This window comes from Prinia subflava, chromosome 2 (genome assembly GCF_021018805.1).
Source record: "Prinia subflava isolate CZ2003 ecotype Zambia chromosome 2, Cam_Psub_1.2, whole genome shotgun sequence".
Classification (NCBI taxonomy): Eukaryota; Metazoa; Chordata; class Aves; order Passeriformes; family Cisticolidae; genus Prinia; species Prinia subflava.
This window is the reverse complement of record NC_086248.1, coordinates 97294880-97311652: the sequence shown is the minus strand read 5'-3', so window position 1 is coordinate 97311652 and position 16773 is coordinate 97294880. Positions and strand designations below refer to the sequence as shown.

At 44.8% G+C, this 16773-nt stretch overlaps 2 protein-coding genes across 2 annotated transcripts in view; both read left to right on the top strand.

Moving 5' to 3' along the window:
- The window catches only part of PARP1 (poly(ADP-ribose) polymerase 1), a 32705-nt gene extending 31295 nt beyond the window's left edge, over positions 1-1410 (top strand). The window contains exon 23 of the mRNA XM_063391139.1: positions 574-1410. Coding sequence (XP_063247209.1) covers positions 574-655 — 82 coding nt within the window. The 3' untranslated portion in view covers positions 656-1410. The remainder of the gene's footprint in view (positions 1-573) is intronic.
- A 5843-nt stretch (positions 1411-7253) lies between these two features.
- The window catches only part of LIN9 (lin-9 DREAM MuvB core complex component), a 38835-nt gene continuing 29315 nt past the window's right edge, over positions 7254-16773 (top strand). The window contains exon 1 of the mRNA XM_063391137.1: positions 7254-7332. Coding sequence (XP_063247207.1) covers positions 7254-7332 — 79 coding nt within the window. The remainder of the gene's footprint in view (positions 7333-16773) is intronic.

Sequence of the window (16773 nt, the reverse complement as noted above, 5' to 3'; positions counted from 1 at the left end):
TTTTACACTTTGGAATTAGAGGTAAGTTTGAGGCCTAAAGCATTGTGAAACACAGAGATGAGCTGGGACTGTGTCTGCAAAAATAAGAAATGTGCGAACACTGACAATCACTGTTGAGCTCTTCTCTGTGATTCCAGTTTGGGTTTTTAGTGGGAAATTAAGATGACATTAATGACTTTGTGCTGGAAGGTAGCAATAGAACTGCAATTATAATTGTAAATGCTGGGTCCGAAACTGAAGCTGTAATTTAAACAACATGACGCCTCTACTTAGATAACAAGAGAGATGAGTATTACTCTGACAAAGAATAATTTTCAGGAGCCACAGCCCCATATCTAAGTCAGTTCACCTACCTGTCACTCAGGATTCCTGCTGTACTATTCTCCACATGACTTAATTGCTTGTTCCTAGCTATTGTATAAAACATTTTCAGATTCATGGAAAAGTCAGATTTAAAGCTTTGTGGTTTGAGCTCTTAGAACTTAATTTCAAAGGTGAAGTTTCACCATGTTTTGAGGTTTTTCTGTGTCATTAATATCAACTACTGTAATTATTCCTTAACCTTCTTCCCAGATATATTGTGTATGATGTTGCTCAGGTAAATCTGAAGTACCTGTTGAAGCTGAAATTCAACTATAAGACATCACTCTGGTGAACAGTATTTAGGAGCCCTGTTAGAGTTATACTGTAGTTACACTATAGCGTTGACTTCTGACATGCTTATGCATTGACTTCTCTTACCAAGATATCAAGAACTAAACTGCAGAAGAAATTACTAAATCCTATTTAGTACTTAGTGAAAGTTTTATATAAAAAGTGTGGCAATACATGGACCTGAATTCTGATGAGAACGAGTACCTGGTTTTGTTTTATACCACTTCTAATTCTGGTGCTTTAAGTGTTCCTTTTAATTGACCAAACAGACAAGAAAGAAGAAAGGAAATTAATCTGGTGTTCCTAGCTTAACAGAGCTGGGCATGAGCAGGAGAAGGAACCTGAGCATGTTTGTGATACTTGCTCTGTTAAGGTTCCCCCTTGTTCAAGATACTCTTTTTCAGTTTTCACTTGACTAAACAATAAATGTGCATTTATTTTGAGGTAAAAAAAAATAAAAGCTAATTTCATACTAACAGTTTTATGTTTCAAAACTTCCAAATTGTTTTGGGTTTGAGTCATAATTTAAATGTATTTGGTAGAATGTTCTTAAACATGGTATCTCTCTTGAGGATTGAATGCGAAATATTGAAAATCTGTAGTTATGTTTCAGGAAGTTACGGTGAAATTAAAATTTGGACTTTCCACTGAGACTTCATCTGTCAACAGTTGGTGTGCTAAACGTGGAAAATGAGCTTGTGGCTGTTTGAATTTAGTATTAGCCCAAATAAACCTCCTTTAAATACCTACCTTCAACATGATGTAAGCTGGTTGTTGTAGACTCACGTCCTAACAAAGCTGTAAGTTGAGTTTGGGCTCAGGCTTCGTTCATCAAGACCTGGAGTGAGATCTATTGCTACGCTGTCAGTGGTCTTGAAATCCCTGTTTCAAAGCAGCAATATAAACTGATAATTTCAATGTTTCATGATGTTTGTTACTTCTCACTTTTATAGGAGCACTCAACCATAGAGCAACATCAGATTGTTCTCTTCAAAAATTACTGATTTCCCTGAGGCATTAGGGAAAGTGATGGCTAATTCCCAAGAAGGGGACAGTTCAAGCTCATTCTGATGGTTGTGGCTTCAGTCTTTAGCAACCTGTGTGGAAACAGCAGGTCTATTTCCCAAAATGTTGTTGTGTCCTAGGGCCTTTTGTAAAAAGAGTTAAAGCCAGAGTTGTTCCTAATGGTGCAGGTCTTTCCAGGACCCCAGAACGAGAGGAGGATGAAGAGTGATAGATGAAAAACAAAGCTGCTGTCAGGGACAGAAGGAAATGTAGATGGACTGGGTAAGTTGTATGGCTTGACGACAGCTCAACAGAAAAGTGTGATTGAGGTTGGTGATAATGGATTTTGAGAGGAAGTGAGGAGAGTAGGCTGTCTTCTGCCTCTTAAGAAGCTTAACCAGTGGCTAATCATTGTTTTGCTTCCAAAAAACCCTTTTGGTCAGTCACTTAAGTATGATCTTGTCAGTCTCTGAATGAGAACATGAGAACTCGTTCAGTTTAGTTATGAGATAGATGATTTTTTTTCCTCCTCTAAAAAAGCACTTTACAGTTCAGTTTGGGACCAGGAGTTGGAGGCAGCTGCTTTTGATGCTCTCTTTGTCACCTGTACTAGAGGTGGCTGAAAGTTCCCTGTTGCTCCAACCCAAGCAGCACAAGGAGTGCTTTGTGCTGTGTATGTAGTGCTCAGCTATAATTGCAGTACAAACAGGTAACATCCCAAGCTGGCCCTAACCTCGCAAATACAGCAGGAAAAGATACAGGACTTTCTGAAGAGGCAGCAGATGCCCTTTGGGGACTGTAGAAGAGCCTTGTGACCATCCTACAGTGAAATCTGATGTCAGTCCAGGCGCTGTTTCTGCTGCCAGCTTGTCTGAGCGTGGAGCAGATCCGCTCCCCTGGAAGCAGGCACTGGTGCTGCCAGAGCCAGCGGATGGACAGCCTCTCCTGGGGCCAGGCTGGGAAGAGCAGCATGGTGACAGTCACTGAGGGGGCACTGCTCTGGGAGTACGAGCACAGAGCAGAGCTGCATGAATAGGTAGTCCCATTTCTGTCAAAAGCACTTGGAAGGAACGAGTTGTCAAGGCATGAGGTCCCATGACATCCTGTGCTTTTTTCAGGGGAGGCATGTTGAGGAATGGCTTCTGATCTAAATGTTAAACTACCAAAAGCAGCAATTTATAAATATTTAACCATTTTATCTTTATTTAGCATGGCTGCAGGCTCTGTTGTACAATGGCTCACAGACTTTAAGATAGTCTGTGCAGTTAATTGAAGGAAGCCAGCCTAGGCTTACTGATTGGCAGTCAGTGTAAATTCTTTGTGACTTGCCAGAGTTCATGCAGGAAAAAAATGTCTGAGAAAAAAAAATTAGAGCACACGTTGCTCATCCTGGTACTTTAGCCATGAAACAATGAGTGACATTCTTCCCCTGCCTCCCTTCAGTTTGTAGTCAGACAAAAGTGGGGTGGAAACCCCCAAACAAATAATTTCTATGTGAAAAAGACATCTGGACACATGAAACTTTGTCAATACCATAAATAATTGTACTCCTCTTCTTAAATGAGGTCTGCAGTGTTTGTAACTACTGAGGTTTCTACTTCAGCTTGCTTTCTGGGAGACTGTTACAGACCTCTCTCTGTGAATTCTAGGGACATAATGACATAATTGTCTGCTGAAGTGTTATTGCAGCCAATTTATGTCCCACTTAGTGTTTTGCCTGAATTGCTTTTATGTATGTGTTGAGGCCCCTAACTTAGTCCATGATACTCACGCTCCTGTTATGCCCATAAAAATAGTTTCCACTGTTGTGGAGTACATACATCTGAACAAGAGCTTGTGTGTGCTTTCACTTTCAAGTTAATGCCAGGCAGCTTCTTCAGAAATGTAATTTTGGAGATGAAGTGGCACCTGTAGGAAGAAATGCAGATGTAAGTTCGGGCCAAGATGAGTTGCAGTGATGATTTTCATTTGTTTAGTGTAAAGGTAGCATGTGGGCCTGTTGTGGGCATTGCAGATCACTTCCTCAGAAGTGAGATACAGAGGGACAGGCGAGGTGAGAAGAAGGAATGAATTCCCAACAACTCAAAGGGAAATCTACTGCTTCCCCCATCCCCTCATTAAACATTCTAATTTCATAATGTGATTAATGCAGCAGGACTCAGATTTCACAAGAAGGTGCTTCAGTGACTAAAGAGCACTTTCTTCTGCCAGCTGTCTGTGCTTTTTTTCCTGCTGCCAGGGCCTGCCTAGGGGAGATGAGGAAACGACAGCGTATCTGGCTCCTGTCCCCTGGACGCAGCCCTACCTGCTCTGTGCTGACAGGACTCTGAATGCATTGGTCAGTAGGTGGTGTAACCCATGTGTTGATACCATCTGCAGCCACTGAGGAGCAGTGGGAGCGGGGCAGTGCTCCCTGCCGCATTTCAGCACACACCATCAGGAGCAGTTGCCTAACGTGACCCTGGCGAGAGCGAATGGCAGTAGCGCAGGCAGTTCAGGGACCTCCCCCAGCTGTGCCGAGCAGGTGAGTCAGCAGCACCTAAGGCAGGTTGTTGGCAGCGAGCGCGGATGTTTGCAGTCACCCTGCCTGTCTGTCAGGAGAGTTGTGTCATTTCCACCTCGCCCAAGTGCAAAATTGCCAGAATGGTAAAAGGATGCACTGGAAACATTGCGTGTTTGTGTGCACGCTGACAAATGGCCCTGGCTGGGGCTTTGTCAAACGGGGTGGCGTTTGTGTGACTTGGAAACAGCCAGCACAGGACAAACGAAAGACCAGAACACGGAGATAGTGCAACATTCATTAAAAGCCAAGATGTAAAAGGTCCTTTATCCAAGAACCATAATGCAGTGTTGATTGTTACTCTTTCAACATAGTCCATGGTAATGGCTTCAGTTAAATATTTTCCAAGTGCAGCTGTTGGAATGAAATTAAGGAATAATCATCATCGTGTTGGGAGCTGAATTCTACCTTCACACATGTTAATTTGTGAGATGATTGGCAGGACGCGTTTGGGGAGGGGGAAAATCTCTCACCTTTTTCATCTAGTTTTGTTGCAATCTACTAAGGCTCCCTGAAAGGCATTAAGGTTTTTTTGATTCCTTTTTCCTCTTTGCCTTGTAGAAATTCACACTGTTGAGGACTGCCAAAATGTGGTTGTGTTGTAGAACACTCTTCATCCCTCCCTTGCAAAGCCCTTGCTCAGGGGAAGCTGTAGCATCAGGGTGGCTCTGGGCAACGCTGCTTTCAGTGCAGCCAGAGCTGATGACACGGTTTACAAAGCACAGCAGTGAAAACCTTGCTGGTGATCAGTGTCTTCTGTCAACTCTGGAAGTCTCAGTGTCACCAGTTTCAGCTGAGCATTACCATACAGCCCTTGGAACAAGGGGAGCACATCTGGAGTACAGAGAAATACTGGTGTTATGAACACATTGTTTAACTGGGCCTGGAAGGTCCGGCCCATGTCAGGCCTTTTGGGTGGTGGAAGTGTTTCATTAAAAGGGGAAAATTGTGCGGGGTTTAATGTTTGGGGGGGTGAGGGCCCGGTGGTGTTGGTGTTTGAAATAGCACAGGTTACTATTTAGCTGTGGTTTGTTACTAGTTTCTTTAGTTTTGTGCCTACAGTGCTTTGCAACTGTCTGGTGTAGCAGCTTCCTTTGGAACTGTGCAAACTCGGACTGAAGTGTCTTAGGCCCTTTGGGGGATAAGGGGAAGGGAAAGGCTGTTTAAATAACCTTTCAAAATGACCTGAAAAGGGGGCTGGAAATGCAAGCTAGGCTTTGCATTTTCTTTCTTCTCTTTTTTTTTTCTTTTTTCCTTTTTTTAGCTCTGGTACAATGTACACAGAAAGCCCTAGGGGGAATTTCTAAAGCATTTCACTTCATTTGTTTCTTGGGTTAAAAACTGGCTTTTTTCCCTTGAGCACGAGGGCAGCATTGATTTTATTTATGTATTAAAATTGTTTAATAATATGACCTATATCATGCCCCTCTCAATGTGCTAGAGTGCCTAGTCATCTGAGTTCATTAGCAAATTAAGAACACAAACTCTCTTCCATGTCCCAAGATAGACATTTTCTGTATTTTCTAGAATCTTTGGTTTCACCTAGTGCTTTCAAAGAGCTGCGTACAACCAGGCATAGCATCCATTTTGCATTACACCACTGTGCTCTTGGCAATACGCTTCACAAGTGACACAGACTTAGCTTTGACTAAGATATAGTGTTTATTTATTTTGGGGCTCTATTTGCATTTTCATATTTATTTTTTTATATATAAAAAAGGAATTTTGGTTGGTATAATAGCAATAGATACTGTTATCAAAGCCAAACCTATGTAAAGAGTCTGGTCCATGAGCAATTAAGGTGCTTGTGGTTCATGATGGTATCTCCATGCTTCTATTTCTTGATGCAGATTCTTTAAAATTGACTGTGCTGCAGAGATCTAAGAGAACTACTCAAACTCCCCCCCACTGCTGCTACTTCAAGAAATCTTTGAGGAATGAGATAGTAGAGGGCAGGCCAAGACAAGGAGCTTGTTAGCAAACCCCTCGTCGGGGGTTTGTTGGCTTTCCCTGGCACTGGGTGAGAACCAGTGAGACCTTGACCTTCAGGCCTTGGGCTGGGTGATCATTTCAGCCACCTCACGGAAAGAGTGCCACGGACCGTGACAGCAGGGCCAGGGCTGGCTGTGCTGGGATTGCTGTGATCCCTTACTCCTCCTGGAGCCTCACCTCTGCAGTCCTTTGTGAAAAGCGACAAGGAAAATAGGCACAGTTTAGCAAAAATTTATTACTCAGTGAAGGAGGATGGATATAATATAATGGGATTGCTGAAAGACTCAGAGCTAGCACAGCTACTTTGGGGTCACCCTTTGTGATAGCCAACACCTCCATCCCCTTCGCCCCCATCCTGAACTGCCAGTCACCCATTCCCCCTCATCCCACATCCTAAGGACAGGGAACTGTTGGAGCAAGTCCAGAGGAGGACCATGGCAGTGATAAGAGGACTGGAGCACCTACCCTGTGACAAGAGGCTGAGAAAGCTGGGGCTCTTCAGGCCTGGAGAAGCTGGTGTGAAGGCCTCATGGCAACCTTCCACTGTCTGAAGGGGAGCTATAAGGAAGGCAGACAGGGACTCTGGCAGGAACTGTAGTAGTGATAGGACAAGGAGCAATGGGTACAAACTGAAAGAGGGGAAAATTAGCTTAGATATTAGGAACAAAGTCTTTAGTGGGAGGGTGGTGAGACACTGGAACAGGTTGCCCAGAGCAGCTCTGGCTACACCAGCTCTGGAGGTGTTCAAAGCCTGTCTGGATGGGGCTCTGAGCGACCAGGTCCGGTGGAAGGTGCCCCCGGCCAGTGGCATGGGATTGGAACTAGATTGGAACTAGTGTAGCGTCCACTCCGACTCCTTCACTCAGGTCGTGTGGTCCCGCCAGGCTCGGGGACGGCGCTGTTCCCGCTCGTCCCTGCCGAGCCGGCTCCTGCCCCGGGCGCGGCGCGCGGGCCGCTCCGCCCGTCCCCTCACGGCCCGCGGGCGGAGGCCCCGCCCCGCGCGCGCGCCCGCCGCGCGCTCGGCCCCGTCTCCTCCCCCAGAATGCCCCGCGCCAGGCAGCCTTTGAAAAAGCGGCGCGGCTCGTTCAAGATGGCGGAGCTGGATCAGCTGCCTGACGAGAGTGAGTAGGGACCGGTGCCCCCGCTCCCGCCGGCCCCTCGTCCCGGCGGGACTCCCGCGCCGCGCCCCGCCGCCCGCACGCCTCCCTTCTTCGCTCCCTCCCTCCCGCCGCGGACGCTGTGCGGGGCCGGAGCCCGAGCCTCCTCCCTGGCAACCGGGCCGGCCCGGCCCCCCCACCCCCCCGCCGCCGCCGCCGCCGCCGCCCCTCCCGAGCGAGGCCCCGGCCCGAGCGGCGGGCGGGAAGCTCCGTCCCGAGGGTGCGACCCCCGCTGCCCTCGGGGGTGCCGGGGCTGGGCCCCCTGCCCCTCCCGGGCGGCACCTGCCGGGCGGGCGGGGCGGGAAGCGGGAGCCGGGCGGGGCGCAGTGACAGCCCGCCCTGCCCGCGGGGGTCGGGGCACTGCGGGGGAAGGAGCGTCCTGTCCCGGCGGAGGGGCGAGCTGCCCGGCGCTCCGGACCTGGCTGTCGCCCATGGGGGCAAGGAGGGCTCGTGTATTCGGAGCCCGTACCGTGCACGGTGCATGCAGCTCCGCAGGGATGGGGGTCAGGGCGTGCACACACTGTGTAGGGGGCATTGATGAATGCACAGGGAAGAGCTCAGAGATCGTGTTGTGTGTCAGCAGCAGAAACCTAGCTGTACAGGAAGACAGCATGTAAACATGTGTTCTCCTGAATAAGACAGCATGTAAACATGTGTTTTCACGCATAGTTCTGTATATCTGCACCTCGAGTGCTGTGTCCAGTTCTGGGCCCTTCACTGCCAGAAGGACATTGAGGGGCTGGAGAGAGTCCAGAGAAGGGCAGTGGAGCTGGGAAAGGGGCTGGAGCATGAGTCTTTTGAAGGACAGCTGACGGGGGCTGCAGGTGTTTAGCCTAGAGAAGAGGAGGCTCAGGACTGACCTTATCACTCTCTACTACTCCTGAGAGGAGGGTGTAGCCAGGTGGGGATTGGCCTCCTCTCCCTGGCAACAAACGAGAGGGTGTAATCTCAAGCTTCAGCAGGGGAAGTTTAGATTGAATGTTAGGAGGAATTTCTTCACCAAAAGGGTGCTTGGACATTGGAACGGACTGCCCGGGGAGGTGGTGGAGTCACTGTCCCTGGAGATGTTTAAGGAAAGACTGGATGAGGCATTTAGTGCCATGGTCTAGCTGACATGATGGTGTTTGGTTAAAAGCTGGACTCGATGGTCTCAGAGGTCTTTTTTAACCTCATTGATTCTGCGATCTCCATAGGGTTAGTGTGGATGTTGTTTTCAAAGAGCACAAGGATTCGATAAAAAATTAGTGTTGCTAAAAACAGACGTGTGTTGCTGTATACATGGATTAATGCACAAAGTACTCAAGTGTTTCAGAAGAGGAAATTATTCAATGTAAAATGTGTCTAGATGCCATCTTGACATGTCCTCTTACAAACTGTGATCTCCTGCCAAGCTAAAACTAGGGCATTCACTAGTTTCAGTGGATGTGCACAGAACAGGGCAGACATCTTTTGGTGACACTGTTCTGTTCAGCACCATGCAAGTTCATCAAGATACCAACCCTTTCCATATCCAAAGACTCTCAGAGAGAGGGGACTCGGAGTGGAAAGCTTGAGTCTGGCTGCTCAGTGTGGGTCTTTGTTGCAGCTCCAACGACTGTCAGGAGAAAAATTGGTTAATGTGCCCAAATGGCCGGTGTCACTGTGTTAACTGAACAGATTTATGGAGGAGCGTCATAAATTATGGATAGAGCTGCCACTCTCAGCTTGGTGCAGCTCAGTCATGGACACTGTGCCACATTTAGAGACTGATTAATACAAGTCATGGACCAATTGACACAACTGTAATTAATAATTAGCAGAGGTTTACTGCTTATTAAGTGAACTTCTCCTAATCACTAGAACGGGCACTGTTTAAGTTACTGTTCCTCCATTTGCCTTGCCCATTTTCCAGACAAAGCACTGTGTGTTTCAAGAAGTTAATGTGAAGTATGAAAAATAACTTTTTCTTCTTTGTCACTTTTGTGTTGCCTGCAGTGACATCAGGAAGGTTTGACAGGTCTGTCACTTCACCTGTAGCAGATACCGTAGTAGAGTGTGTGACTCAGTTTGCCTTAGGATTGGGCTATGCTGGCAGCCCTTGCCAGCAGTGTTGGTGTTACAGTCTCTGCTTGGCAGGTGAAGCAGACACTGTGTGGTTGTTTGTGAAGGCACTAAGGTTCTGCTGTGCTGACCTTGACCTTAAAGTTTGTATTTACCTAAGTTTGGTGCAAGTCAGGGGTGTTTTCCCTAGACAGGGAGCTTCATGTCTTCTGTGGCATGGCTGAACTGCTAGAACTGTGAACATTTCAGGGAGTGACTGGCCATTCCTATTCGATCCAGTTTTGGTGATCTGGATGTTTTCAAATTACACTAATTACTGCCACACATAGTTCTTTCATTTCCAGTCCTATGCTTAAAATGAAGATGTAAACTTATTCCTGACTAATTTAATACTGACTTCATGCAGCTCTCAGTCTGCAGCTTAATATATGAAGGATAATAACAGTAAGCATTGCAAAATTAGTTTTGGAGTATTCTTATGGTATAAAAATAAGTTCCAAAAAAAGTTGGAATAGTTCATGACTAAGATATTTTGAGATTTATGCATCACCCCTGTCAATTTTCCCCAACATAGTTTATTGTAAAGTAGCAGACCATAACTGAGTTTTCCACATAAAAAGAATTACAGGTAAACCCAGCATACCTGGTGACAAGAAAACCGACGTTTTGCTGTATGCTAAGAACCATACGGGTTTACTTTCAGATTGGATGTCTGATGAGGTGGGGTTTGTCCCACAGTATTCTAATAGCACCTACTTGCCCTCTGGCAGGTTCTGTAATGCAGCTGGGCAGTGACTGTTCCCCAACCCAGGGGTGAGATGAGTGTAATGCACACAGGTGTGTGTCATGATACATTCTTATTTTATCTGTTACAGTTACTATTCTGTTCTCCTCTAAAGCTGCTATTCTGTCCATATCAAACAGTAAGAGGGTTCATGCTGACAGCCTGAAATGGTGTGTAAGTTTACATGCTTTTCTTGTAGTTTGAGGCCTTTCCTGTGCTGCCAGGGGAGAGCCATATAGTAAATCTAGGATGCAGGTGAAGAAAGAGCAAATCCATGGCAAATCCTCTAGCTGAAAAAGTACAGAATATTAAAGGTCCCAATTGTAGAAGTACTTCAAATACTAATAATTTGATTTCTATTCTGAAGACAAAAAATTTGTTTCTGCAGGCTGTTGGGTTGGTGCCCAACAAGTGACTAATTTTAGTCAATGCCTTTTTTTCCTTCTTCTTATCTCCTGGTAACTTTGCAGTGGAGGTAAATGGTGGGCAGCCTTGGTGCTGCAGACCAGATGGCTTTTTCTCTGTGTCTCAGAAGAGGGAAACAGTGGATTGTATTGGAGCATACATAATGCTGCCCTGTCTCCTGCTACTGGTAATAGCAATCTGATTTGTGGGCTGCGTGGTTCTAAAGCTTGTGCAGTGAAGCTGAGGGGAGGCTCTGATGTGAAATGAACTTTCTGCCGAGGTGAGGCTCTGCTAAAACAGGCAGCACGTGCAGATGTGACTGAAGATTGTCCTGGGCCCACTGGAGGCAGAGCTCTGCCGAGAACAGCACAGGCAAAGCCACCTCTTGGTGCGTCCCTTGGCACAAGCCGGTGTGAGGGAGGAGGATGCTGGGGCCTGCTCTGTAAAAGGGAGAGGGAGATGCCATTTCTAACAGGAGGGTGATAGCTCAGGGTCAGGGGCACGGGGCCGCTGCCAGCAGCGAAGCACCGGACTGCGGTGTTCCTGTGCTGTGTGTGGGCAAACTCCAACAGGGCCAGGTGAATCGCAGAAGGAAGGCAGACTCCAGGGCTGAGGGGTGTCAGGGCCCAGCCTTTACCAGGAAGGCAGACTCCAGGGGTGAGGGGTGTCAGGGCCCAGCCTTTACCAGGAAGGCAGACTCCAGGGGTGAGGGGTGTCAGGGCCCAGCCTTTACCAGGAGGGCAGACTCCAGGGCTGAGGGGTGTCAGGGTTCAACTTTTGCAGTACAAATTCTAAAGTCAGTTTTGCCAATACCATGTATTGATAGACATGGTTGGTACTGTTCCTAGGAGCCTGTGTTTTAGGGCAGGCAGGAGAGAAGCGGGATAAGGATCTTTCTGCATGGGTTTTTATCACATGGGGGATGCTGCAGCATAAGGGCAGCGGTTAAAGCAGAAATTGTTGTCTTTACTCCCAGCACAACCCTTGGCTGTGGTTCATGGGTCCTCAGCTGTAGGAGGTTGTGGCACACCTCTGGCACTTCCATTTTCCAGCCCCAAGGGGCCGTGAGCCCAGCACTGCTGTGGCCTGGGTGTTTGAGACAAAAAACCAGCAGAGCTGTGTGAGATTGCAGTATTTGGGAGAAGGCTCAAGGTTAATTTGTGGCTGCTATACAATACTCACAACTAATAATTTTTTGGATTATTTGTGCTGCCTACCTTTAAAATTGTGTCTTACCATGGTATCAGCATATTGTCCATTATGAGAACACAGTTTCCAAAAAGAGGGCCTTGTTATTGTGGTCATTGTCTACCAAAGTCCTGTACAGGGTTCACAGGGCTGGAAAACCTACTTCCATCCAGTAGTTAAATTAGGATCTGGAGATATACATATGTCAATTTATTATGTGGGCTCATAACAAGAGGAAAATACTGACTCATGCTGGAAGTGAATAGTTAGTGTTTGTTTATTTATTTATTTACCTCTTCAATGAGCTCAGAGTTTGGGGGAAGTTTTAAAAACTCCCCAAAGCAACTTTTCCCTCTGATGTGTGTTTTTCACTTTCAGAATTCTCCTGAATAAGCTTTTCTTGCAGTGGCCAATTGTTTGAGATGCTTCCTCTGCTGAGGAAACTGAAACAACTTCTGTCATGCTCGTGTAGATGAATGATCTCTTGGAGGATTAATGACTCAGTCTATAATAAAGGCTCATGTTTTTCCCTTCTTCTCCATGAGTTTCTTCTGTCACACCATTTTTAGTGCCGGCAATGCAGATTAATTAGATTTCTGAGCTGGTAATGCAACCAATGTTAAAATAACTGCTCACCTGTGCAAATTTAGACAAAATAGTGCAACGATCTGGAGAGGAAAGGCTTTACATCATGTAATTGCTTATCTGGATCCTAAAATTTTCTATATTAATTTAGATATGTCCCTTTGTGCCCACACGTTAGTGAAATCAGTAGCTATAGAACATCCCTGTGGTTAGTTGTAACATTTATGTTCAAAATTATCAGCTGTTACAAATTCATTATTAAACTGAAAATGCTTCCACAAACATAATATGCTTGTATGTGTTCCTGTTTAGATTCAGCATTTGAGAAGCCACATTTAAACTGCTTTACTTCATCTCAGCACAGAGAATGTTCATCAGGGCATTCACAGCTGCCCATATTGAATTGTGGTCAAACTCCTCTTTTGTTCAGTTACAATGTTTTCAAATAAGGGGAGGCAGTATGTGCTTAGTTTAAACTTAAACCTATCTTTTATTTTTGAAAAGCTTTTGCACTCTTCTTTCATGCCTCTAAGCTGATCTCCACATCAGAAATACTTTTCAGAGAGCTGATATGGCCTCTCGAGCAGATAGAGGAGGTTTTTTGAAGTTCTTTTTATTGCAATGCCCTGTGTGTCCTCCCCTGAGCTGGGAGCAGGAGGTTGGGGCTGGAGGAGGGATTCCTGTGTGCTCAGAGGCAGCAGCAGTTCAGGACTGGAGGAGCTGTCCATGCGCGGGGGCCCGCGCTGGCTGCCGCTGCAGTCTGGGAGTTTCTCAGCCAGACATGAAAACATCAGGGCCCTTGGCAGACCTGGAGTGATTTGAACCTTGGTGGCTTTTTATCAATTTGGTTTTATCTGGACTTCTTAAAAATCATTTCTTGCAAGTGTTACAAAACACATAAATATACTTGTTCCTGACTCTGAGTTACTGATGAGCTTCCTGTTATATGATACTGTTTAATACCTCATAATCTAGAACATGGTTATTTTTATTGCACATCTGTGGTGTACGTATTTTATGGAATCACTGAGGGTTTTTTCCAGAGCCAGGAAAGGCCATTATAATAATCTTAGATTCTTCATTAAACATGCTGGTATACTTGTATTTGGAATTTCTATGAATCAGTTTCAAGCTTCCTTTTTAGCTACAGTTCTCCCTTCAAAAATGTATTGAACTTGGTTTAAGATTTTGAGTTGCAGGAAGCTCAACATGCCTTTTCTCGACATAGTTACATAAAATCTGTTCAAGTTTGCATTCATTGCTAACCTGAATTATCCAATGTAATCTTTCATAAAATAGGTCTAGTTATGCCTTTCCTTAAAAAAAAAAAAGGCTGCAGAGTCATTTACCCATCTGAATCATCTTCCTTTGTAGATTCTTTTGATCAATGCAGATCTTGACCTTCTTTGTGAAGAACAAGATTGGAGTGTCTTAACTTTCTAACAATAAGGCATGTCTTATTTATCTCCTAGATCTCTGATGAATCTTTTCCTAATTTTACAGACCTAGTCAGGTGTGAACACTGTGTTCAGGTAATAATTTACTATCAACATATGCAGAGTGCTACTTGGTAGGATAGTAAGATAAAGCTGAGGTAGTTTACAGTTTACCAGTGTAGCCTCCTGAAAGCAGGCCTTGGAATTCCTGAGCCACTGCTGTGCTGAGCTGCCTGTGCTTCCTCCCTGACTTAAGGGTTGTTTTGCTCTCAGTATTAAGAAAGTCACCTTCAGGATCCTCTGAACGTGGAGGAGCTGGAAGTAGATTTTGGGTGTAATAACCTGTATGATTCACAGCATAATTTCTTGCTTTCCACCCATTTGTTTTTTGAGTGTTTCTGGAAATGAAGTCTGTGTCATTGTCATAGTAGATATTTACATTCAAGTGTGTGCGTATTCCACTTTAATCTCTGTGTATAATTAAAATGTTAAAAAGACTGCCTGTGATTACGTATTTGTTATTCAGAACAGGAGTATACAAGATTGCTGACATTTAGTGTGAGGCTAGTATATTATAAATCTAATCATTATTATAAGTAAAGTTTTGTATTGTTTTAATAAACTTAATCTATCCTGCATCATTCTATAATATTTATAGTTCTTGAAATGCATCTATCTGTATTAAATGTTGGTTGCTTTTTATTGTAACACAATATTGCTTAGATCATCATCCTAGTTTCTGGTTTTGTGGCCCTGGTAGTGTTGATAGTACTGCCCAACTAAATGAAAAAAAGTTGAGAGATGTACCATATTTCTTGGAGTCTGGTGTTGTTGCAGGTAGCCCCTAAAATCAATATAGAAGAGCTTGATAAGAAAAGCCATTTTGTGTCATATTGTTGATCATTGAGGTAAAATGAATCTTATGGACATCTCCATTGTCATTTTGGTATCCTATATGTAGTCTAAAGCTTTAAGCTACAGAAGTATTGATGTTAATTTGTTACAGTAAAATAGTTTAGTTTAACTTTTGAACTTCCATAGATCAGGAATATTTTATTTGGACACTTGTATTCCTAAATAAAGATGCCCTGGGTACATTAATTACAGGTCAAGTGAAAACAAATGAGCAGCCCTATTCTCAATGCATTTATGGAAGATTAACTGTCCCATATGGAAAACTCCCTGGCAACTAATGCTGTTTTGGAGTGCTAATCTTGTAAAGCTAGGAAGTAGCACAGTAACCTTCTGCTGGCCTGTCATCACCCTCACAGGTGAAGCATCCCATGGTTAGCAAAGCATCTCAGGGACTTCAGCTGTGAGATTGACACCACCCAGATAAAGCTTTGCTGCCTCTTGCTGAGTGTTTCTTTTGCATGGTTAACCGTGTTCGTACTCACCCTGGACTGGATTGATTGAACTTGATTCATATCAACCGGACAGTGAGAAAAAGGAAATGCTGTATGTTCAGATGAAGTGCCAGATCTCTCAGAGTAGTGATCTGTTCTGCAAAGGCAGCATCTCCTCCGTTTGACAGTCCTGATGCTCCCGCTCCTGTGTCTCCATCCCCAATGACCTGTTCTTAAACTCTGTGTGCTTACCCCTGCACACATCCCCCACCATCCCTTATGTAAATTTGGGACATGGTAGTTCTTCACTGTTCTTAATGTTACCTTTTAGAGCTGTTCGTTCTTGGTGGATAGCAGACTACTCGTGTATTTATGCAAGCACAGTGTGTGGTATTGGATTTTTAGCATAAAATGTAAAAAAAAAAAAAAGGTGATACCTTGAATATACAGTTTAGTTTGAAGACCTGAATACCCTGTAACTCAGATCATCACAGAATTGTATTCCTGTACCAGTCACTGATAGGTCTCTAACCCAATAAAGGTGGTACGTCAGAAAAGAAATGTGCAAGAGGAGTGACAGTATAGCCCAGCTGTGTCACCGTGGCTTTGACACGCAATCCCAGATGTGCTTGCTGTTGTAGGTGTGAACAACTTGGGAGATACTGGGGTGGGAGCTCTGTAAACCCCCAGTGAGTCAAAGCTAGTTCTGTTTCATATCTTAAACTGGGTTTTTAAGCTTTTGGGGGAAAAGAAATGGAACCTTTGTTTCCTTTTCCTTTTTTTTAAATGGAAATTTTGGGGTTTAACAGACGGCATACTTAGATGGCAGCAAACGAAATACTGTGATGAAAACAAAAGGGATTTAGGGGTTTATTTTTTGCTGTTTCTGCATCTGTATTCTCTTCAATGGCCCAGCCCAATCCAGAACTCTCAGTTCCCTGGAAAGGCACAATAATTCTTTTGGCTCTGTGATACTCCCTGGAATGTATTCTCTTAGAGGCAGGTGTCTCTGGCACTGTGAGGTTAGTGAGGTAAGGAGCTGAATAAATGGCAGCTGCAAGGAATCTCTGGACCTTTGGAGTCACAAAGTTCTTGGAGCAGCAGTTTCAAAGAGAAGATGAAGGAGAGAGCAGAGAAAGCACGAGGGAAAAGTGATTGTCACACAGGAACATAACTGGAAAAATAAAGTTGATTTGAGAGAAAAGCATGAATCTGGGGAGGCATTGCCATGGAGAAATATCTTGCCCTATGCTGATGCAGTTGCTTCAAACAGCTCATTCTTAGACACATTTGAAATTTCCCAGGCATGAAGGCCCACTATAGTCAGGCCCAGTTTTGTTTTTCGGGCCCAGGAGTGTCACCATGGAGGGAGGTTCTATAGATGCAGGGGAAGGGGAACAGTGAAATTTTTATGTGTTTATTACACTGTATCAACAGTTTAAGCAAAGTAACAATCTCGTCTGCATTTGAGAGCTGAATCTGTTGCCTTTCTGAATAAAGAGTACCACCAGGGGGCAACTAGCTATCCATGTTCTTCCTTTTGAGCATAAACTACTCCTTTCCTGGAAATCTTGGGCACTGAAGAGTTTTGAACTGGTAGAAAAAAAGAAAGAAGTGTTTA